The sequence below is a fragment of the Salvelinus fontinalis genome, chromosome 7, assembly GCF_029448725.1.
Source record: "Salvelinus fontinalis isolate EN_2023a chromosome 7, ASM2944872v1, whole genome shotgun sequence".
In the NCBI taxonomy this organism is placed as follows: Eukaryota; Metazoa; Chordata; class Actinopteri; order Salmoniformes; family Salmonidae; genus Salvelinus; species Salvelinus fontinalis.
Genome location: NC_074671.1, coordinates 24374584 through 24398589, shown reverse-complemented (window position 1 = coordinate 24398589; position 24006 = coordinate 24374584). Strand labels below are relative to the sequence as shown.

Genomic DNA, 24006 nt, shown 5'->3' with positions numbered 1-24006 from the left:
ACAGAGAGACGGAGAGAGAGAGACAGATGGCGCCAAAAGCCTTTTGGAGTAGGTCTGTGGACTTTTCCATGTGAATATGGAAGTCATCAAAAATGTGAATGTTATCTGCCATGACTACAAGGTCCGATAGGAATTCAGGGAAGGCATGTAAACAGTAGCTCTAAAAAGTGATTGAGAATGCTGCATAGATTTCATGACTAGAAGCTCAAAAGACAAAAATTAAGTTTCATTTTTTAAATTTGATTGAAATTTGCTGTTGTCAATGGGATGCGTGGCGGATATGGTCACTAGTGTAACCAGGAGGAGGTGCCTCATTTAACACAGTACATTTATCAGGCTTGAGCCATGTTTCAGTCAGACCAATCACATCAAAGTTATGATCAGTGATTTGTTTATGACTGCCTTGGAAGTGAGGGATCTAACATTAAATAGTCCTAACATTAAGCAGGCAAGGCTTTGTCCTGTTTGTGGGGGAGTCCCGGAAAGAGGGACAGTTTTCTACAAATTCTATCTTTTGGGAGGGGCAGAAACTGTTTTCAACCAGCGATTGAGTTGTGCGAGTCTGCTGTAGAGCTCATCACTCCCCATAACTGGGAGGGGGCCAGAGAAAATGTGTCGATGCCAACCATTCTTTCTAGATAAGTTACATGCTGAAGTTATGTTGCGCTTGGTGACCTTTGACTGTTTCATCCTAACATTGTTGGTGTCAACGTGGATACCATCTACACTCATCAGTTTTAGCCTCAGCCAGCACCATCTTCAGATTAGAATTTACGTCGGTAGCCCTGCCCCCTCGTAAACAATGTATGATTGCTGGATGATTCTTTTTAAATCTAATATATAGCAATGGAGATGCCAATGTCTAGGGTTTTCAATTTGTTTGAGCTAATGGTGGGGGAGGCTCCATTGTCTCAGACTCTTTAACGGGTGGAGGAGAGACCTGCGAAGGCTCTGGCTTTGAGTCCGACTCACTGCTTAGTGGGGAAAACCGGTTGAAAGTTTCTATCGTCTGAATGAGCGACTCCGGTTGAGCATACCGAAAGCATTTCTTTCCAGAAGCCATGAGAAAGTTGTCCGGCTGCGGGGACTGTGCAGGGGGATTAACGCTACTACCTGTATTTACTGGTGGCACAGACGCTGTGTCATCCTTTCCTACTCTTAAATTGCCCTTGTCTAACGATTGCGTCTGAAGCCGAGCTTGCATCTCGGCTATCCTCACCATAAGGTGATAGTTCTCCTGTATATTATGTGTACAGCGATTGCAATGAGAGGGCATAATGTAACTTAGCGTTCTTTTTTTCCGGCCGGAGGAGGTCCTGCAGACCTATGTCCAGATAACGTGTCAGGGGTTTAAAAGGAGAATAAAAAATGTAGTGAGGACAAAACTAAGACCTTGGTGAACTTCTTAAAAACTGTTATTAAGAGTAAAAAGCGAAAACGTTTGGCAGGTAGCCAAGTAGCAACAAAAAATACAGCAGTACAGAGACAACACAGAAGTGTGTTGTGTTACCAGTTGTGTTTGTGTTCATTTAATCAGGCATAATTATGTTCATTTCATGTGCAGTGAGATAATTAAAATGGCTGTTGCTGAGATTGTGCTGGATAACCAACCAACACACACACACACACACACACACACACACACACACACACACACACACACACACACACACACACACACACACACTAAATCCATGTAATGTATTTAGGCTAAATTAATGTGTATGGTTTTAGTTTCCAAGGCTGCTGATTGCGAACTCTGCAGCATGGGTTGGAGACAGACTGTTATTTTCGCCTAGTACTTAATTTCAATTCCCATGGCAACTTTACACATTGGTGTGTGTTCATGCTGCATAATGCATCGCAGAATGTTGCTGTTCACCAGGATACACACGCACATTTAAAATACTTTATTTGAATCCACCAATCAAATGTACATAAAAAAAGGATCTTAACATTTCAAAGGTCCCTGTATGCATAGACACTCAAGGGTACAGAAAGCATATCCTCCTCCAAACAGCTAGGCTGCCCACGACAGCTGAAGCAGAGCAGTACCTAGACAACTGGTTTACCCTAGTCTTTGGCAGGCCCACAATCTGGAGACACGTGCAAATGCGCACACACACGTTTGATTTACTAACCTTATGCAGACCAAACAATTGATTCACATTCAACGTCCTATTTTCCCTTAAGCTAACCTTAACCCTAATTGTAACCCTAACCCCTAAACCTAAAATATACTTTTTCTTTGTGAGGACCGGTTAAAAGGCCCCACTTGTCTGAATTCTCCTTGTTTTACTATCCTTGTGAGTTCCTACATGGATAGTAAAAACTCCAAAAAAACACACACGTGATGTCAGTGTTGTCTCTTAGTTGTGGGATGTTTGTCATGCGTTGCTTCCTGTGTCAGAATACAGTGGGGGCTGTGAGCTGTTTAGAAGGAGGCTGAAAGAGAAACTGCTGTCCTAGTGTCAGACCGTCTTTCTTTCAGAAGGCATTGTATATGATTGTATATGTACCCTTGACTTATTCCACATTTTGTGTTACAGCCTGAATTAGAAATGGATTGAAGAGATTTTTCTCACACCCATGTACACAATGACAGTGAAAAAATGTTTTTAGAAATGTTTGCTAATTTATTTGAAATTAAATATAGAGTATTCACACCCCTGAGTCAATACATGTTAGAATCACCTTTGGCAGTGATTACAGCTGTGAGTCTTTCTGGGTAAGTCTCTAAGAGCGTTTCACACCTGGATTGTACAATGTTTGCACTTTATTAAAAAAATTCTTCAAGCTCTGTCAAGTTTTAAAAGTTTTTTTTTTAGCATTGCTAGACGGCCGTTTTCAAGTCTTGCCATAGATTTTCAAGCCGAATTTAAGTCAAAACTGTAACTAGGCCACTCAGGAACATTCAATGTAATCTTGGTAAGCAACTACGGTGTCTATTTGGCCTTGTGGTTTAGGTTATTGTCCTGCTGAAAGGTGAATTTGTCTTCCAGTGTCTGTAGGAAAGCAAACTGAAACATTTTATTGATTTTTTTTGCCTGTGCTTAGCTCTATTCAGTTTATTTTCATCCTAACAACTCCCCAGTCCTTGCCAATGACAAGCATACTCATAACATGATGTAGATACCACCATGCTTGAAAATATGCAGTGGTACTCTGTGATGTGTTGTGTTAGATTTGCCCCAAACAACAATGTTTATTTAGGACATAAAGTTAATTTCTTTGCCACATTTTTAGCAGTTTTACTTTTAATGCCTTACTGCAAACAGGATCTGTGTTATGGTATATTTTTATTCTGTACAGGCTTCCTTTTCAGTCTGCCATTTAGGTTAAAACACTTCGAGTTTAATGGCTGTGATAGTAGAAAACTGAGGATGGATCAACAACATTGTAGTTACTCCACAACACTGAAGTCACCATTGGCGTCATAGTGAAATCCCTGAGTGGTTTCCTTCCTGCTGGGAACTGTGTTAGGAAGGATACCTGTATCTTTCTAGTGACTGGGTATATTGATACACCATCCAAAGTGTAATTATTAACTTCACCATGCTCAAAGAGATATACAATGTCTGCTTTTTTTATTACCCATCTACCAATAGGTGCCCTTTGCGAGACATTGGAAAACCTCTCTGGTCTTTGTGGTTGAATATGTGTTTCAAATGTACTGCTCAACTGAGAACCTTACAGATAATTGTATGTGTGGTGTACAGAGATGAGTCATTAAAAAATCATGTTAAATACTATTATTGCACATGGAGTGAGTCCATGCGATTTATTATGTGACCTGTTAAGCAAAAGTTTTACTCCTGAACTTATTTAGGCTTTCCGTAACAAAGGGGTTGAATACTTATTGACTCCAGACATTTCAGCTTTTCATTTTTCATTAATTTGTTTAAAAAATATATATATATATAATAATTCCACTTTGACATTACGGGGTATTGTGTGTATGCCAGTCACACACAATCTCAATTTAATCTATTTTAAATTCAGCCAGTAACACAACAAAACATGTCAAGGGTTGTGAATTGTTAAAGGAATTTAATTCCTATATGTTTATCAACCAATTCAATTAAAACATTCTGCCCATACATAAGAATTTGTAAGATACTTATCAGCATTAAATGGACAGAAACCAGTCTCAAAATCAATCAATCAATAGCGTTTATTCTCGAGAGTACTGATCATAATACATTTTACATCAGGTTATATAATAAAGATGATGTCATAGGTTTTAATATCCTTCCTCCTCTCGGATACAATGGTAGTACAGTTAGCGTTCTCATCACTGTCTGCCACCTGTTAAATAATCTGCCACCAACCCAAGGTCTTTCCCCTCCCTGGGTAGACATATCATTCCAGCCTGTCTGAAGATAATTCCATTCTTTCTAACAAGGAACACATTACATTCAGCATTATGATTATAATAAGATTCAGTCATACAGTTAACATAGTAGTATTCTGTTTAGTTATAATTCTAAGTCAAATGTATACATATTTTAGTCATTTATTCATAAAAATCCCATAACATGAATACATTCTAAGGCACTGTACATATACTGTAGGCAAAATGTCTTGGTAATGGTTTGTTTGTGTTGAATGTAGGCGTCTGTACTAAGAATTTAATTATCTAACACTTTTTGATAATAAAATGTGGAACAAGTTGAAGGGTGTGAATTGTCTCTGAAGGCACTGTATATTTGTTGTTATTCTCCATTACCCTCTTCTTCAATGATGACGGCCAATGATGCAATGCCCGCAGTGAAGTTGAAATAGAGCCAGGGTGGTGGATGTGTTCTGTCATGTCAGAAAAGTGTTTGGTGTGTTGTTGCTTCCTCGGTGTGATGGGAGTGTTTAGAAGTGATATCCAAACCTTCTGGTTCTGATGAGATTGTGTGACACACACACACACACACACACACACACACACACACACACACACACACACACACACACACACACACACACACACACACACACACACACACACACACACACACACACACAATCCAAGTAATCTATTTAGGCTAAATTAATGTGTATAGTTTTGGTTTCCAAGGCTGTTGATTTCAAACTTGGCAGCATGGGTTGGAGACAGACTTGTATTTTCTCCTAGTACTTATTTTCAATTTCCATGGCAACTTTACAAATTGGGATGTATGCATGGACACTAAAAAGGTCAGAAAGCACTTTCTTCTCCAAACAGCTAGGCTGCCCATTACAGCTGAAACAGAGTAGTACCTAACCAACTGGTTTGCCCTAGACTTTGCCAGGCCCGCAATCTGGAGGCCATGCACTGCAAACCTGTGCACGTGGCCGAGACACAGACACGCACGCACTCACATAGACGTTTGCTTAAGTAACCTTGTGGGGACCAAACAATTGATTCCCATTCAAAATCCTATTTCCCTCACCTTAACCCTAAGCCTAACCCTAATTCTAACCTTAACCTTAATTGAAACCCTAACCCCTAAGGCTAAATAGCCTTTTTCCTTGTGGGGACCTGCGAAATGTCCGAAGGATAGTAAAACCAAAAACACACATACTTGAGTGACCATTGAGAGCTTCAAGTTCCTTGGTGTCCACATCACCAACAAACTAGAATGTCTTGGTGTGTTTGGACCAGTCGTGAAGAGTGCACGACAAAGCCTATTCCCCCCCCCAGGAAACTAAAAAAGATTTGGCATGGGTTCTCAGATCCTCAAAAGGTTCTACAGCTGCAACATCGAGAGCATCCTGACTGGTTGCATCACTGCCTGGTACGGCAGTTGCTCGGCCTCCGACCGCAAGGCACTTCAGAGGGTAGTGCGTACGGCCCAGTACATCACTGGGGCAAAGCTGCCTGCCATCCAGGACCTCTACACCAGGCGGTGTCAGAGGAAGGCCTTAAAAATTGTCAAAGACCCCAGCCACCCCAGTCATAGACTGTTCTCTCTGCTACCGCATGGCAAGCGGTACCGAAGTGCCAAGTCTAGGACAAAAAGGCTTCTCAACAGTTTTTACCCCCAAGCCATAAGATTCCTGAACAGGTAATCAAATGGCTACCAGGACTATTTGCATTGTGTGCCCCCCCCCCCCCCCAGCCCCTCTCTTACGCTGCTGCTACTCTCTGTTTATCATATATGCATAGTCACTTTAACTATACATTCATGTACATACTACTTCAATCAGCCCGACTAACCGGTGCCTGTATGTAGCCTCGCTACTGTATATAGCCTCGCTACTGTATATAGCCTCGCTACTGTTATTTTTCACTGTCTGTTTACTGTTGTTTTATTTATTTACTTACCTATTGTTCACCTAATACATTTTTTGCACTGTTGGTTAGAGCCTGTAAGTAAACATTTATTTCACTGTAAGGTCGACACCTGTTGTATTCTTAGTTGTGGGATGTTTGTCATAGATAGTTGATGTATTGCTTCCTGTGTCAGTGGAGGCTTTAAGCTGTTGAGAAGGAGGATGAAAGAGAAAATGCTGTCCTAGTGTCAGACCATCTTACAATCATGAATAGTTTGTGTTATTCTCCATTACCCTCCTCTTTAAAGATGACAACCAATGATGCAATGCCCGCAGTTTAAATAGAGACAGGTCTGTTCTTTCATATCGGAGAAGTGTTCGGTTTGTTGTTTTCGCAGTGTGATGGGAGTGTTTAGAAGTGAGATCCAAACCTTCCGCTTCATAAACCTTTCATCCGACCGATCGCACCCAGTCTCAAGACAACTGGGTCACAGTTGCCACCCTTATCCCACAAAGTAGTTGAATCAGTTGTCAACCAGGTAGAAAATCACCTCACACAACATCTCAGAAATAGTGTATAAATATCGCTGACTCTGGTCAACTTGAACAAATCATCATCACTATTATTTGGCCTTTTCCCCAGACTAAATCCTACTGATGGCAAAACTCTAGTCACAGCAGTGTCCTTCGCTTCTCTTTTTCTGCTTATTCAGAACGAAGTCGACTGTAAACAAATAGGATGCCAGCAATATGACCTCTCAACTTCCAGCTGTTGCAGAATGACTAGTAGGAAAGATATCTGGTGACATTTAATTTGCACATTCAAAATGAGCTAGCCACGCTTTACCCGGAGGGGGTCCAATCAACCTGCTTGTACTGTAGCTTGTCTATTTTACCACCACCTTTCCTTCCCTAGTTAACCACCTGGTATAGAAATGAAAGAGCTAGAGATGGTGCTTTCGTAGGTGCTCTGTCATTGAAAGTGAGTTTATTGAGGCTGCTTCAAATCATGTACGATATTTATTTTACATTTTATTTCACCTTTATTGAAACAGGTAGGCCAGTTGAGAACAAGTTCTCATTTACAACTGCAACCTGGCCAAGATAAAGCAAAGCAGTGCGACAAAAAACAACACAGAGTTACACATGGCATAAACATGAAGGGGCGCATGGACCTTGTAGCTGTAAATCCTTATTGACCCAGATTAGAAAGGCCTCTAGGTTTCTCCTGGATCTATCCAGAGAGGAACAGAAGCCGTCCTCCACCTTGGCCTGTCGGTGTAGCAGCACGATGTGTTGCTCGTTGTTATCGGTGCCCCCTCAGGAGTCACTGAGAGTAGGAGAACCGCACACTCTTTCGTTACCGTGAAACGTTACCGTGAGACCCCTCTATCTGCTTTACACAGAAGATTTGAGGAGGGAGGATGAGTAGAAGAGTGGATGAAGTTAATGAAAGAGAGATGTTTCCAGAATTCAGGGCTTTGTTGAGTTGAGTCGTTTAGTAGAAATGTTAAGCGAATCAGCGAGCTCCAGTCACTGGCCTTTTGACTCCCAAACTTTTCCAACAGATTTCAAACTGCTATTCGGACTGAAAAGTAGGGCACCTAATCATACTGCCAGCTTTCCCAACGAAAGCTATTTGAAAGGGCAAAAATAAATGGGATCGTTCATTATATCATTCAGTCATGCAGAAAATTGTATTCAGTGCTCCAATAATATATGGACGTTTAATTTCATTCTTGAGTTCGATGGCTATGGAGTTCCAGACACTGGAGAAATGAACATGAGGGAGAACACTGTCATTTCTTTTGTTTGGCTCTCACTGGGTTGTTGTGCGTCACAAAGCATCAATAAAGCTATTAACGTGGCTTATTCCTTTCATGTTTATATCAGGGAACATGGAAAACAAATTTTAAGTGTTCATTCAGAATGGGTTTCCAAATTGAATCCTGTGTTATTTTCAATCAGTTCAGAAATAGACTTTCAAGTAGTGGTACAGATGATTGGGCTGCCAAGTGTATTATGCTTCATCTCCATTTTGAAAACAATCAAAAGATAGCATTTTGTACAGCAAAGTTTGATTGTAATGGCAATGATTATATTTCCAGTTTTTTAAGGAAACAGGAAATGCAAATGAGCATGCAATCACCAGACCCACACACATTAAGTAGTTCCACAAATCACATTACACACACACTCTTTTGTTCACAGAATGTATATTTGTACCACACATTTGTAAAAAGATGATTAACAGTGGTCTCGCTCTGTGTCTTCCCCATGCAGTATCCCAGCAACCTGGCATGGTGGGCTACGGCGACCCTGGCGTCATGACATCACCCCTTACCCCCACCTACCCCATCCAGCCCGGCCCTGCCCACATGAGCGCCTACCCTCCACCGCCCTCGTACTGCAACCACCCACCCCCGCCCTACGAACAGGTGTTCCGGACACCAGAGAAGAAGTAAAGGCTGCCGGTCACGGCGTCATTGACGGAGACCATTGGCGTCCCCTCCGTTTCTTCTCCTTCATGGTGACCTCATCGCGAGCAGAACTGACAGGACAAGGAGAGGAGGGGACATCTACAATCTGTCTGCCACTGTTATACCTTCACCATCAGACCAAGTCCTAGGGACAAGATACAGACAACCACCTTTAGAGACAAACTGGCTTCTGGGGACCTGTGCTGCAGGCGGTGGTCTTCTGGACAAAGACGGGCTGAATTTATCTCCGTATCTCCATGGCTTGGATTTCACTGTCATTCACCCTTCCTCTATCTTGTCCACTTTTTTCACAAAAGCATAACTATCCACCTCAGTCTTTTCTGCTGGCAATGCCATCTGGATGGGCATGGTCTGGCCTGTGACTGTGATATGTACTGAGTCGCTCACAGACCCCTGTAGATGGGTGTTCATGCCACAGACACCAAACTGTGGAAGTCGATGACGAAAGCTTACCCAAGATCAGCACCTTGCTTTTAGATTCATATCGATTCAAGTAAACATTAGGGTAGAGAAGCTGATCCAGGACCGAGGGCACAAGACCAACCACTATCTAAACTGTACAGGAGCAATAGCAAATTTGAGTTGAAAGACACCTTGGAGAAGTTGAAAACAAAAGGCGATTAAATGGCTTAAAAGGTTCAAAGACTTTCCTATTATGAGGCTGAATAATTGGGCTTCTCTCTGCAGCTGCCTGTGTTCGCCTAACACTGAGACAATGTTAAATAGACAATAAACACTTGTCAGGATGCGTTGTGCAAATTGTGCCCATTTGCTGTGAAGGGAAAGGAAACCGACCTGGATTTATCGGACCTATTATGTGCGCTGGAGAGAGCGGTAATTATGAGAGGCCGATTTGTTTGCAACGTTTCATTCACATTATGGATGCGTGTGTGTATCCCTGTGGTGCTGACCGTGGCGATTCGGCGCTCTGGATCGGGACACCACAAACTGGCAGGGAATGTGTAGTTCAGTTGGTTGAGCATGGCGCTTGCAACACCAGGGTTGTGGGTCCGATTCTTATGGGGGACCAGTACAAAAAATGTCGGAAACTGTATGCACTCCCTACTGTAAGTCACTCTGGATAAGAGCGTCTGCTAACTGACAAATCTAAATGTAGAATCAAATCAACCAGACGGACCCCCAATTGAGACCAAGTCACGTGGTTTCAAATGACAATTTGTCAGTGACTGCATGGGTATGGTGAAACCTACCACAACTCTACCTACGCCATATTCTCTAAGCATCCATTTCCACTCGAAGCGAGATGTGATCCCCATAGAAGTGCAGACATGTTTCTCAGATAGACTTCAGTTTGTACAGTAAGGAGCTCAACCAGAATGAGGATTAACCCAAAACGATATGTTTGTTTCACACACGCACGCAGGTTGCAATTGGATTACATTTTCCATATGGGAAGCTTTTCTGACTGATGGCCCATCCCAGTGAAACTGCTTACTTACCTGATTCTCAATTTCTGTGCTGCAATAATCTCTAGACAAAGTAGTGGTAGTCACAAAAGCTAGCTGCACTCTTTCAGTAGTCTAGTTCCTCAAACACGATATACCACCTGTTCGCCATTTAAACATCTCACGTTAGAATGTTGACGACCAACTGGTTCTGCGTAGGTAGATACAGCGCTGTACACCTTTACTGTGGTAAAAATGGTTTTCATGTATGAATCTGAAACCCTTTCTGCATTTCAGAGAGTAAAAAAATGGTTTTCTTTCACATAAACAAGCTATCAAGCTCACATGTAGAATGTGAATGTGTACTAGAGGTCCCATGTCCCACTGGTTGACCAGGTCCTCAGGCTGGCACTGACCATTTGGGTGAAAGTACCAGGATATGTTCTTCTGTTTACACGTATTTGTCAGAGTGGATCAGGCACTCAACCCCTCCACAAAGGCAATCATGTGGAAATGTCCTAAGATAGGGCATTGACTCTTTTCTGGGCAGGATATGGGACATTACCATCTGTTAAAACAGATCGAACTAACCACCCAGTGTTAACGATACAACTGTCATTGACTAGGAATGTCCTTCAGGATGTTGCTCCATTTGTAGATGTTAGCCGGCAAACTGGGTACGTAGACCCTATTAGAGCAGAACCAAGGAGGGAGATGTCATTTATGGTAAGTGTTACTATTGGATGATGTGTATACGTTTAGCTAATATGACATGTCTCTATTTGATAATTTAACTATGCAACCAAGGTTTAAAATGTAATTTGTAGAGCTAGAGTTAGGATTTGCTTTTACTGTTGTACCAGACGGTTGGTTTTCGCAATTTTACATTACAAAAAAATCGAAATGATCCATCCATGATATGGTTAATAAAGTTTCCTTCCGATAGAAGGTAGTGTTCATTTATTCACTTTAAAGTTGTCCGTGACTGCCTTCTCACTGTTCAGTCGTGCTTTGAGATTGAAGGTTTTATACTTGGATGTCATTTTTGTTTCATGAAAATATGATCATCTGGAAAGAAAACTGTTCCCCTCAGATAAAATGTAGACCAAATGAATGAGACACTCCCTAAACATTCTATAGAATGGTATCCTCCTCTCTTGCTTGTATTCTTACAGAAAATCAGCCAGAAGCCACATTTCTCCTCATTAACTTGTATTGTACTGTTTAAGTCATGCAGTTAAATACTCAAACACCGAGTCATTCCAGAATGTTAGCTTTGGGTGATTTAACAGTACAGATAACTCCAGGCAATGGCAGTCCTAACTTGGAAGTGATAGGTGGGCGTAATTCATGCTTATGTAACACTCCCATTGGCCTGAGGTGGCTTTCTAAAGAACACTAATTGGCCAAACCCCGTTAGACTTCCTCCTACTCATATGTTAAATAAAGCCATCTGTTCGGTACCTCATATTGAGATGCACCACTTTGACTATTGACCAATTTTTTCCACCCCCAAAACCAAACCTAAGCGGTCAGTCCTCTAAAGGCAGGTAAGAATGCATTTTATTTAAGACATTGTACTGTAATCACTCGGTAAGTCAACAATCGAAGCCCGGTTTATTGTACACATTCACAATGTAACGCTGTTCGCCTGAGGGAAACAATATCCACGGGAAAAGGTCAAAGCACAGTGACATACAAAAAGCCACGCCAATTTACTGTTAGACATTAACATTTGACTGACACGCACATTCCAAGGCTAATACATGTTTTCTGATGTTCCCATGCAAAGATGAATAGTCTCTAGGGAAGAGGGAGTAGCACTAAAAACTGGTGTGGGACCAGGATTAGAGATCGCATACAGAGAAGGAGATCTGGATAGGCATGCAGAGGCAAAGATCCACGAACAAAACAGCATTTTCTTCCCATTCACAACAAAACCCCAACACACATAGCGTTTACAGAGTTAAAGGCCCAGGGCTTTGGGGTGTTTTTCCTCCGTCCATGTGTCTGAAAAACCGGAGCGGGGAACAACATCCCTCCCCAGGTTGCAGTTCAGGGCTGAGGGTTCCCTTCGTCAAGACGCCGGGGGTCCATCACACCCCAAACCCCCTCATCCAAGAGCCCTGCTCATCGCACTCTCCCAAATGTTCAGAATGGAAGGGGGGAGAGGTCCGTCTACGACCCAAAGGTTAAAGTTCAAATGCAGGGAAGCAGGAAGACTCAGGCTGGGTTAAATCTGACAGGTAGTGGATAGCCCCAGCCATACCTGGATAAGAGAGAATGGTTTATTTCAAATTCAATAAGGCGACATTACATGGCATCAACAGCAGCTAATGCTGAATTATTTCACAATTTACAACAGTCAAATACACAAGAAATCAATTAGCAAAATATATAACTTTAAAACATATTTGCTGTGAGTAAGGATGGAGAAAAAAACCAGGGTCTCATTACAAGCAGAGACAGTACAACCTAGGGTTGGGCCGTATACTGTATGCCAGGGTATTCTGAATTACCCGCTGATTTTCCAATACAGTTTAATAAATTAAAATGTGTACATTTTAAATAAATACCTGCAGTCAACGTGTGCATTAGGTAATAGATAAAGCAGATCGCGTTAATCACGTCGCCTGTTAGATTATTTTTCCATTCGTGAGGTGAGTCACTCCTGCAGCGCAACTTAAGTGAGGTGATCAAGTTACACTTGTAAAAATACAAAACTGAAATACCACATTTACATAAGTATTCAGACCCTTTACTCAGTACTTCGTTGAAGCACCTTTGGCAGAGATTAGAGCCTCGTCTTCTTGGGTATGATGCTACAAGCTTGGCACACCTGTATTTGGAGAGTTTCTCACATTCGTCTTTGCGATCCTCTCAAGCTCTGTCAGGTTGGATGGGGAGCGTCGCTGCACAGCTATTTTCAGGTCTCTACAGAGATGTTCAATCAAGTCCGGGCTCTGGCTGGGCCACTCAAGAACATTCAGAGACTTGTCCCGAAGCCACTCCTGCGGTGTCCTGGCGGTGTGCTTAGGTTCGCTGTCCTGTTGGAAGGTGAACCAGTCTGAGGTCCTGAGCAGGTTTTCATCAAGGATCTCTGTGTACTTTGCTCTTTCCCTCAATCATGACTAGTCTCCCAGTCCCTGCCACTGAAAAACATCCCCGCAGCATGATGCTGCCACCACCATGCTTCACCGTAGGGATGGTGCCAGGTTTCCTCCAGACGTGATGCTTGGCATTCAGGCCAAAGATTTCAATCATATTTTTATCAGACCGTGGTCTGAGAGTTCTTTAGGTGCCTTTTGGCAAAATCCAAGCGGGCTGTCATGTGCCTTTTACTGGAGGAGTGAATTCCATCTGGCCACTGTTCCATAAAGGCCTGATTGGTGGAGTGCTGCTGAGATGGTTACCCTTCTGGAAGGTTCTCCCATCGCCCCAGAGAAACTCTGAACCTCTGTCAGAGTGACCATCCTGTTCTTGGTCACCTCCCTGACCAAGGCCCTTTTCCCCCGATTGCTCAGTTTGGCTGGGCGGGCAGCTCAAGGAAGAGCCTTGGTGGTTCCAAACTTCTTCCATTTAAGAATGATGGAGGCCACTGTTCTCTTGGGGACCTTCAAATGTGCAGAAATGTTTTGGTACCTCCCCCAGATCTGTGCATCGACACAATCCTGTCTCGGAGCTCTACGGACAATTCCTTCGACCTCATGGCTTGGTTTTTTGCTCTGACATGCACTGTCAACTGTGGGACCTTATATAGACAGGTATGAGCCTTAGTAAATTAAATTGATTGGATATGATTTACAACAGGTGGACTCCAATCAAGTTGTAGAAACATCAAGGATGATCAATAGAAATAACCTGAGCTACATTTTTATTCTTATAGCAAAGGGTCTGAATACTTATTTACATAAGGTACAATTTTAAAAAATATACATTTGTAATGGGGAATTGTGTATAGATTTACAAATGTGTTATTTAAACCATTTTAGAATAAGGCTGTAAGGTAACAAAATGTGGAAAAAGGAAAAGGGTCTGAATACACTGTATATAACTACTAGGTTAACTATCTAAGATGTGCCAAATAAATCTCTCTAGCTGGGTTTTTTCTCAACTTCCTAACATTAGTGGCTAATGTTCGCTTGCAATATCCAGCTTCTTGGTAACAGCAGAGACAATCCCCTCCTGCTGTGTAATATTTATTTTGTGCGTTATACAAACCAGAGTTCCTCATGAAGCTGGTTGAGAGAATGCAAAGAGCTGTCATCAAGGTGGCTACTTTCAAGAATGTCAAATATATATAATATAACACTTTTTTTGGTTACTACATGATTCCATATGTGTTGTTGTATAGTTTTGATGTCTTCACTAATATTCTACAATGTAGAAAATAGTACAAATAAAGAAAAACCCTTGAATGAGGTGTGTCCAAACTTTTGACTGGTACTGTTAATTTTTCATGCACTCGTTAGCATTTACCTAGCATCCACTATGGGGCTTCCTTAGTACTTGTTAGCATTCTGGTAGATGTTTACATGCTAATTTCTTTTGGCGCCCCCTGTCTGCACTACCGGTAATACTGTCTATCCCAGGATGGCACAGGCACGGTATGATGGCACGGAAATCAGGATACGGCATGGAAATCAGGATACAGCCCAACCATAGATGAAAGCTTGGCTTACAAATCACTCACCACTCGTCATGGAGTTATTTATCATTGTGAATAAACAAAACCTTCTCAAATCTCTTTGAAATATTTCAAAGAGCTGAACATGGACTTGTAACACTGTGGGTACAACAGTAATGTGAAATATTACATGTATTCTGTTATTACATACAAGACATGAACATTCAATATTGTAGGTTGTAGAGTCAACATGGGCCCATATATTACTAATAAAATTAAACTGCTGCAATATTTTTTACCAGACTGTATCAGTGGAAGATTAATTCCGGCAGGGATGGGAAAGGGGAGCGTACGTGTTTGTGTTTGTGTGTGTGTGTGAGAGAGAGAGAGGCAGACGAAGGGGGTCAAGACCAACCAATCACAGCCCACAAATCTACTCGGACGTGGGCAGCAACTGGTTGCCATGGAGATGTGGCGGTAAAACGTCAGGCAAGACGTTTCATGTGGCTGCACACAACACGTGGAGGGGATGGGGGGGACAAAGCTGGCATAGAGAAACCTCACCAGTGGACCAATGGCAGAACCAAACAGAGGCCAATCATTGCCAAATTGAAGGTAACCTACAGTGCCTTTGGAAAGTATTCAGACCCTTTGACCTTTTGATATTTTGTTACGTTACAGCATTATTCTAAAATTGAGAATTGTTTTAAGGATGATCAATGGAAACAGAATGCACCTGAGCTTGAGTCTCATAGCAAAGGGTCTGAATACTTATGTAAATGTTTTCGCTTTGTCATTATGGGGTATTTGTGTGTAGATTGCTGAGGATTTCTATTTATTTAATCCATTTTAGAATAAGGCTGTAATGTAACGAAATGTGGATAAAGTCAAGGGGTCTAACGTCTGAATACTTACCGAAGGCACTGTAATTGCCACTCTCAGAATATTTGGACTGTGCCCGTTGACAGGTTTTATGATGTAAGATCAGCCTTTCCTGACCAGCTGCTAAAGTAATCAAAGTTGACTTCACACCCTCACACAACATTTAACAGATTATAATTATAGGGGAAAAAATGATGATTAAAATATTAAGTCAGTTATCACCCTGTCATAGTGAGGCAGAGAGCTTTAAGTCTCAGGAAGGTTCAGAGAGGTAAGAGCAAAAGCCTCACTAGCTCATTAAACAAGACTTAGTGCAGAAGTCGTTGAGTGCACTTCTTTTCCTAAATACATTGTTATCAAATAATTTCACATGCCATGGAACATTAGAATTGCTAACTGAATATGTTAATCGTGTGTGAAATTTCCAGTAGTGGGTCAATCTCTCAGTTGTATTAGCAGACACTATGTGTGACAACTCTCAGTTCAGTTACAATGAGAGAGCAGGGCTCCTCAAATCTCATTAACAGAGGTACAGAGGCTCCTCTCTTATCTCCCTCTTTTACTACACTGAATGAGGGATGAGTCTAGTGGTGGAAAAAGTACACAATTGTCATACTTGAATAAAAGTAAAAAGTGAAAGTATATGTAATAAATCAAATTCCTTATATTAAGCAAACCAGATGGCACAATTTTATTTTATTTTTAAATTTACTGACACAGAGGGGCACACTCCCACTCTCACGCAAGGCTGCCCGTCATTACGCACACCTGTCACCGCCATTACGCGCAGCTGAGCTATATCGGACTCCCCTGGACGCCATTATCTTGTTGATTACCCCCTCTATATCTGTGTGCTCCTCCGTTTATTCCCTGTGTCAGCATTGACATCGGTATTGTTCCCCTGTCCAAACACTGTTCCTGTTCTGTTTCATGTCCGTTGTTTCATTAAAATGTTCACTCCCTGTACCTGCTTCTCGTCTCCAGCGTCGGTCTTTACAGAATGCTGACACCACTAAAAGAAGCATCAGGGAGTTTTGGTTTTTGTTTTGGTTGGTGATGTCGGGTCTGGGTGCCGTCGCCGATGGAACCAGGGGTGCCTCAGCTAGCTCGTCGGGCTTCCACGCCTTAGCTAGCACGAGAGTCTTGCCTTGGTGGGCTCGGCAGGCACCCACCCCACGTCATGCTTCAGCCGGTCCAACAGTCTTGAAGGAGTTCCCACGTATGCTGAGCACTTGTTGGCTGCTTAACACTTTTTTGGTTACTACACGTCTCCATATGTGTTATTTCATAGTTTTGATGTCTTCGCTATTATTCTACAATGTAGAACATAGTACAATTAAAGAAAAACCCTTGAATGAGTAGGAGTGTCCAAACTTTTGACTGGTACCGTACATATGTAAAGCAAATTCAGTCTGCATTTTCTTGGAAATTACAGAGTGATTATTACATTGATTGAATGGGAAGAAGAGAAGGCAGGAAAATGTCACGTATTTTGGGGATGTTCCTGTCTGTTTAAGGGGTGTAAATAAAAGTTTCACCTTCAAACAGAGAGTACGGTCTGTCTGGGATTCTGCAGCCGTGGGTTCCGTAGTCCAGACACCACTCAGCAAACTGGGAAAAAATGAGGACCAATGTGATTACCGGAACATAAGGTTGAACATGAAAAACAATAGATTATGCTGTTTGTTACCATACTTGGATAAATTAATTAATAAATATGTGAACCATGCATGCAGTAATTCAAAAATCCTGAGGATCGGATAAATGAATGCACAAATGAATTTATCAAAATTTATTGAGTCATTCACTGACAACCGGATTTCACACCGAGACAATACATATCGATGCAAGCAAGCGACAACGCAGACATAACACCCTAACATAGGCTATATTATAAAAGCAAGAAAGCTGGAAAGCAATGAATGAAATCCGACTGAATGACTCATCATATACTGACTTTTTGTCAGTAAGAAGAATGGCCTTCAATATTGGCCAATGGTACAATACATGTCATGATAAAGACTTCTGTGTCACAGAGTGTAGTCGTGTCTTTAGCAGGCTTGTTTAGGGCAGGCTGCCTACGCTGTACTGCATGTGTGGGCGAATCCTTCCTTCCCATCTCATTCAAACAGAGGAAGAAGATCTGAAGGAGCTCCACAGCCCCTCATCACACACACACACACACACACACACACACACACACACACACACACACACACACACACACACACACACACACACACACACACACACACACACACGTGTTGTGTTACCTTGCAGGCGCGGTAGAGGTACTTCTTCTCCTGTGTGAGCTGGTAGAGGGTGAGGAAGGAGTAGGCGTTGCCCGCCGTGCCGTGACAGATACCGTAACCTTTCCTCAGCAGGCCTCTCTGCCAGATCACCTCCCCACACTCCACAGCATCCTTCAGGTACTTCTCATCCTTAAACACCTGGAGGGAGGGAGGAAAGGGGAGACATGACATTAGACTCATGGCCAATCCCAAACCCCATCTGAAATCCAACCCCCATCCTACCACATACACGTGTGGGGATCGGAAAGGATTTGATGTAAGAAACATGGTATTAGAGTACTTTCCTCTTGCCCTGCTATTTAGACATCTGTAATGTTCTCCATGCACACCTAATCAATGGCCCTCACATTACATAGTGAGACTGAAATAGCCAAAGATACAGTATCAAATCAATTAACTGTGTTTCAGAAAGCACATTTTACCTCATCATTTGGAACAGCGCTTTACAGATACCAAGCCTAAAACCCCAAAGAGAAAGCAATGCAGATGCACATTGGTTAGGAAAAACTCCCTAGAAGGCAGGTGATACGCACATTGTATTCCTTCATGAAGTTAATGGACCAAAGAGACATGAAATGACCCTGCACCGCACGTGTGTGTGTGTGTGTGTGTACCCCCCTGAACGTGAGTGTGTGTATTCATGCCACACTACGACTGATGAAATACATGTTGTGTGTCAAGAGATGAAGCGGGGAAATCTCCTCTCCTCACACAACACACGCTCAAAATGCTCACCACATGATCTCCATTCTTTCTTTCGCTCCTTCTATTAGTCATTTCAAAGGGAGAGTGTGCGTTTTCAGACCTGCTGTGAGAGTCAGCTTGTAAGAGGCCATGCTGAGCACAGCAGAAAAACAGCCCATTACTCAATAAGACCTCTTCAAATTGACTGTGGTATTAAACCAGCGGACTTGCATGTCAAAGCTGGGATGTAGTGCTTGTTTAAATTCAGTCGGTAATCAAAGTGTGACACCGGGGCCCGTAGTGATCCTAGTGCTGATCTGGGATCAGGCCTCCACTGTTCGTATAATATCATGCATCCTACTGTGAGACGCTTTGTGAAAAGGGGCCTTGGTCCTACAGTGCACCTGATATCCACTAGGGGTCACTGTGGGTTGTGTATTTGTCCTAGGCCACGAGCCACGACGCGGGAGCATTGAGATGCAGCAGGAGCTGTTAAGTTCGTTACCTCCAGCTATAGATTTAATTCTCTTTCCTGGGTGATTCCATGCAATTATTTGAGAGTGGCTGAGCTGGAGGCATTAGAGGAGAGGGCCTGGTTCACTGCTATCTCTCAGTCCTCTGTATGGGAGAGTAGCTGAGTGCTATAATGGAACTCATGGGGTTAGTTAACGTGATATTGATATTAGGAAAACAAACGAGCCCTAATATCGTGAGAGTGTAGTCATGAGGTTTAGAGAGCCGTGCTAGAGAGGAGAGAGAGAGGTGTTGAGTGTTTCAATCCAAAATCCTTTCAGATCTACTTGAAGAGACATTACTACTGTGTGTGTCCCTCACCTTGTGTGCCATGATGAGCATGTGCACCACTCCTGGCGCCCCGTGGCACCAGTGCACCAGCCGGTCCGTCTCGTTGCTTAGCGACGACGGGTAGTTCCCAGAGCGGAACTTTTTGTGGCGGACGTAGTCCACACTGGGCCGCACCAACTCAGACAGGACTTCCTGGTTCACTTTAGCACTGGGCTGAGAGAGGTCGAGCAAGGGAGAGAGACAGAGAAAGAAAAAGACCAAGAGAAAGAGATAGGGGGAGGGGGAGAGAGGAAAAAAAGAGGGAATGAAAGAGAGAGAACGAGAGAGATAACGAAAGAGAGAGGAGAGAGATATAGGTACCAAGTAAATAAAATCCATATCCACATCCTTTGTAGAAATATCATGGTAACAATATGGAGGCACAAGTTCAGGGGACATGAAGACAGATGGTGTAACTATTGTGGAATACTGACATCTGATATCATCAGTTTTCAGCATACTGTGTTATGCATATCACAATCATCCTTATCGCGATGAACAATTAATACCCAACATATCACCTGGTCTGAAACATCCCAAGCCTTACACTTCAGCTTTAAATGCAGCAGGTTTGTCAGATGTTACATTTATGAGAGAACGTCAGGCATTTTAAAACGCGGGCCATTTTAACTGGGTTTCATTAAGAGACTAACTAAAGTTAGAATCCAGTCAAATCAAAGAGAATTCCCTGACTCGACAGTCATTATCCCAAATAGCACTCAGCAGTGTTCAATATGCACTTGATGGGTTTTTACTGCACAGAGAGAGATGAATTAGAGGCAAGTGCCAGAGAGAATTTATGACAAGGACAATCTTTTGATTTGGCTCGAGAGAAAGAAAAGAAAGACCATGCTGAGAAACATGGCCTACGGGAGAGAAGACTGTTGTTAGATAATAACACAGCCAGAGACAGGGAGGGAGGGAGCTGTTGGATATGAATACTGTCAGAGAGGAGGAAGGAAGGAGAGGACTGCTATTAAAGAATATTACAGCCAGAAAGAGAGGAAGAGGAGGGAGAGAACTGCTGTTAAAGAATATTACAGCCAGAAAGAGAGGAAGAGGAGGGAGAGGACTGCTGTTCAAGAATATTACAGCCAGAGAAGGAAGGATGGAGGAGAGAAGACTACCGTTAGAGAATGTTAGAGCGAGGGAGATCAGACAGAAAGGAGAGAGCGTCTGTTAGACATTAGACAGAAAGGAGAGGAGGAAAAAGGATGAAGCAGGAGAGAGGGAAGAGAGAGAGAGCTACTGTTACTAAATCAGAGGGTAGAGGAGAGAAAGAAAGGAAGGATGGATGGTTGGAAGATGGGTGTGTGTGTGTGTGTTATGTCTGAGTATAGGTGTAGCAGAGCATGTCCACGTGCGTCACAATGACGCACCGCACTTATTCACACACATGCACGCACGCACACACACACTGCATTGCTCTAACACACAGGGAAGATAATGCATATACACAATCTATTTACTCAAAGCAGCTGGGCACACACACACACACACACAGAGTGCGCAAATGGTAGTGGTTATCATCGAACACAAAAAGGAATCAAGTTGTTAACATTGATAACTGTTTGCCCTGAGAGTGAGTTGGCAAAAACATTTTGAAATTGAGCCTTTTAGAGCGAGAAACACAGGCCTAAATGGAGGTAGTCCAACAGCTTGGGGATTACTAAATAATTCATTTCCTGTTGGGTTCGGTCCAGGCCGCTATCAGGGACATTTGCTGGGCAGTGTTCTCGTGGGGACGGGTACGCCAATGCCAGATTGGAGTTGTTACAAGGCAAAATCTATATGAGCTTTCAGTTGTGCAACAGGGGACAACAATGCATCACAGGTAGTGGCAGAGATGCTCTGGTCCCTCGTTCACATATGAGGGCGGGAGGGTTTATCAGGGAGTGCTGCAGCACCCTCAACACCCCTACTTCCCACGGCTATGTTTCACATTTCAATGAGTGATCGATAGATAGATAGACGGAAACAAACTTTCATAAGTTCCAAATAAGACGTGTCCAATTTTGGATTGGGAGTCCCTTGTAAATGCTCGGGGGAGAAATACTCACACGAACGACCACACAAACGGGCGTACTAGCGTACGCCTACACACACATCTTTGTAATTTAGCAGACACTCTTATCGAGCGACTCACAGTTAGATGCATTGATCTTTAGGTAGCTAAGAGAGACAACCGCAGTCATAGTAAGCCAATATCTTCCTCATTAAGAATCTATCAGCAAAGTCAGTGCTAGTACATACTGTACACACACACACACAATTCCCAGGCCTGCGGTTGTTTACATGCGTTTCCTAGTTTGGCTGGTGGCAGTCCTTCCTCTGTTCATGTTTTAATGAGGGTCGTGTGGGTCTCAAATATTTGCAAAGCTGTAAACACCTACGGTGTGTGTGTGTGTGTGTGTGTGTGTGTGTGTGTGTGTGTGTGTGTGTGTGTGTGTGTGTGTGTGAGTGTGTGTGAGTGTGTGTGAGTGTACCATAGCCCTATAGAGTTTGAAAGGGGGAAGAGGTGGGGGTGCAGAGCCCTGTGGCTCCAGTCATCGGGAGCATTTCAATAGTCTAACGTGGTTTCCTCTCCTCGCTTCCTTCTACTGACAGTTGAAAGCAACATGGCAGGTCCATTGCTAGTTAATGATTACCAGTAGAGCCGTCCTGTATGGCTCAGTTGGTAGAGCATGATGCTCGCAACTTGGATTGCCATCCATCTTTAAAATGGACGCACATGACTGTAGGTGGCGCTGGATAAAAGGGTCTGCTAAATGCCATATATTATATTACAGATCTAAAAAAAGTCCCCAGTGCAACCTGGGAACTGGTTGTGGGCGGCATCATTACTCCCAATCACCGCCCTCCTCCCCAGGGGAAGATGATGCATGGCCAGCCAATCCCAAGAGAGGAGAGGCATGCTGATAGTGCCAGCACTACAGGAGGATCATGGAAACATTTCTAAAAGAGAAGCACATGGCCCAGCACAGATAGAACGCAGACTACTCTCCACTGGGGATCAAAGATAAGCTACTTTCCTCCACTCTGGCCTTTAAAAAAACTCTGAGAGGCAGATTACATATCCAACACATGGTCCCATGGCCTCTGACAGCCTCTGGAAGCCTCCAATACTAATGGGTGAAGATAGGGATTAGGACTAGCTAGCCTCCATAGGTGGCTGGTGTCATCATGGAATCTTCTATGGTGGCTTGTAAGCCGTCCTTGCCTTACTTTTTGTCATAGATACCATTGAGTTACATGGACTTTTAATTTATTGGTTGTGTAATTACATTGTAAATACACAGTAATTAGGCTATTTTGTATATATCTTTCATTGTACAACTGAGCAAAGATATTCTAGTTACCAAATAGCTGCAGATAAACTAGATAAAAAGTTAGGCTAATGTAAGGGGTTCCCTTAACCTACATAGTTACTCTGCATGTGCAGAGCCGTGGTGTAGTGGTAACACCTTCATTATATACACAGAGTGCACAAAACATTAGGAACGCTTTCTTAATATTAGGTTGCATCCCCTTTGGCCCTCAGAACAGCCTCAATTCATCGGGGCATGGACTCTACAAGGTGTCGAAAGCGTTCCACAGGGATGCTGGCCCATGTTGACTCCAATGCTTCCCACAGTTGTGTCAAGTTCTCTGGATGTCCTTTGGGTGGTGGACCATTCTTGATATGCACGGGAAACTGTTGAGCGTGAGAAACTCAGCAGCGTTGCAGTTCTTGACACACTCAAACCGGTGCGCCTGGCACCATACCCCGTTCAAAGACACTGAAATAATTTTGTCTTGCCCATTCACTCTCTGAATGGCACACATACACAATCCATGTCTCAATTGTCTCAAGGCTTAAAAATCCTTCTTTAACCGGTCTCCTTCATCTACAATGATTGAGGTGGATTTAACAAGCAGCATCAATAATGGATAATAGCTTTCACCTGGATTCACCTGGTCAGTCTATGTCATGGAAAGCGAAGGTGTCCTAATTTTTTGTGCACATATAACGAAATCTTGTGCAGAAATATATTCCTTAAATCCATCATAAAACTTCTCCTCCCTGACTAATTTAACTAATGGAGGCACATCAGTGTTACAAGGGGGATCCCCCCCATGGGGGAACAAAACAACTCACAAATGATTTTAAATAGGTTATTTTTCCCTAAAATATTAAAATGTATCGAGGTACACCCGCACCTGCCATAAAATCCAAGAACATTGATCATTAAAAAAGCATATTAATCCATATAAAAAGCAAATTAATCCATATGAATCCACCGTGGTAATGGGAGCGTAGGAGGTTGATGCCACTCTAGGATCTCATTATGGGATGTTGTTGTTCGGATCCTGAATAATTGATATTTTTTTATTTCCTGTGATAAATGATTAATCAATTCAGGTGAGGGCTAATCCCTCTCCTGGGTGAATTTAGATTACACATCATGATCATAAACAGCATCTCGCTGAAACAAAACATGGATATAAGCCACCCAGGAACCAGC

General features: G+C 42.8%; 2 protein-coding genes across 2 annotated transcripts in view; one reads left to right on the top strand and one right to left on the bottom strand.

The window, feature by feature from the left end:
* The window catches only part of LOC129859261 (vesicular, overexpressed in cancer, prosurvival protein 1-like), a 90601-nt gene extending 79500 nt beyond the window's left edge, over window positions 1-11101 (top strand). Inside the window, exon 5 of the mRNA XM_055928802.1 lies at window positions 8530-11101. Coding sequence (XP_055784777.1) covers window positions 8530-8711 — 182 coding nt within the window. The 3' untranslated portion in view covers window positions 8712-11101. The remainder of the gene's footprint in view (window positions 1-8529) is intronic.
* Window positions 11102-11747: 646 nt separating this feature from the next.
* lancl2 (LanC lantibiotic synthetase component C-like 2 (bacterial)) overlaps window positions 11748-24006 on the bottom strand; it is a 54896-nt gene continuing 42637 nt past the window's right edge. Inside the window, exons 7-10 of the mRNA XM_055928801.1 lie at window positions 19493-19675; window positions 17936-18112; window positions 17201-17273; window positions 11748-12422 (exon numbers count right to left, since the gene is read on the bottom strand). Coding sequence (XP_055784776.1) covers window positions 12346-12422; window positions 17201-17273; window positions 17936-18112; window positions 19493-19675 — 510 coding nt within the window. The 3' untranslated portion in view covers window positions 11748-12345. The remainder of the gene's footprint in view (window positions 12423-17200; window positions 17274-17935; window positions 18113-19492; window positions 19676-24006) is intronic.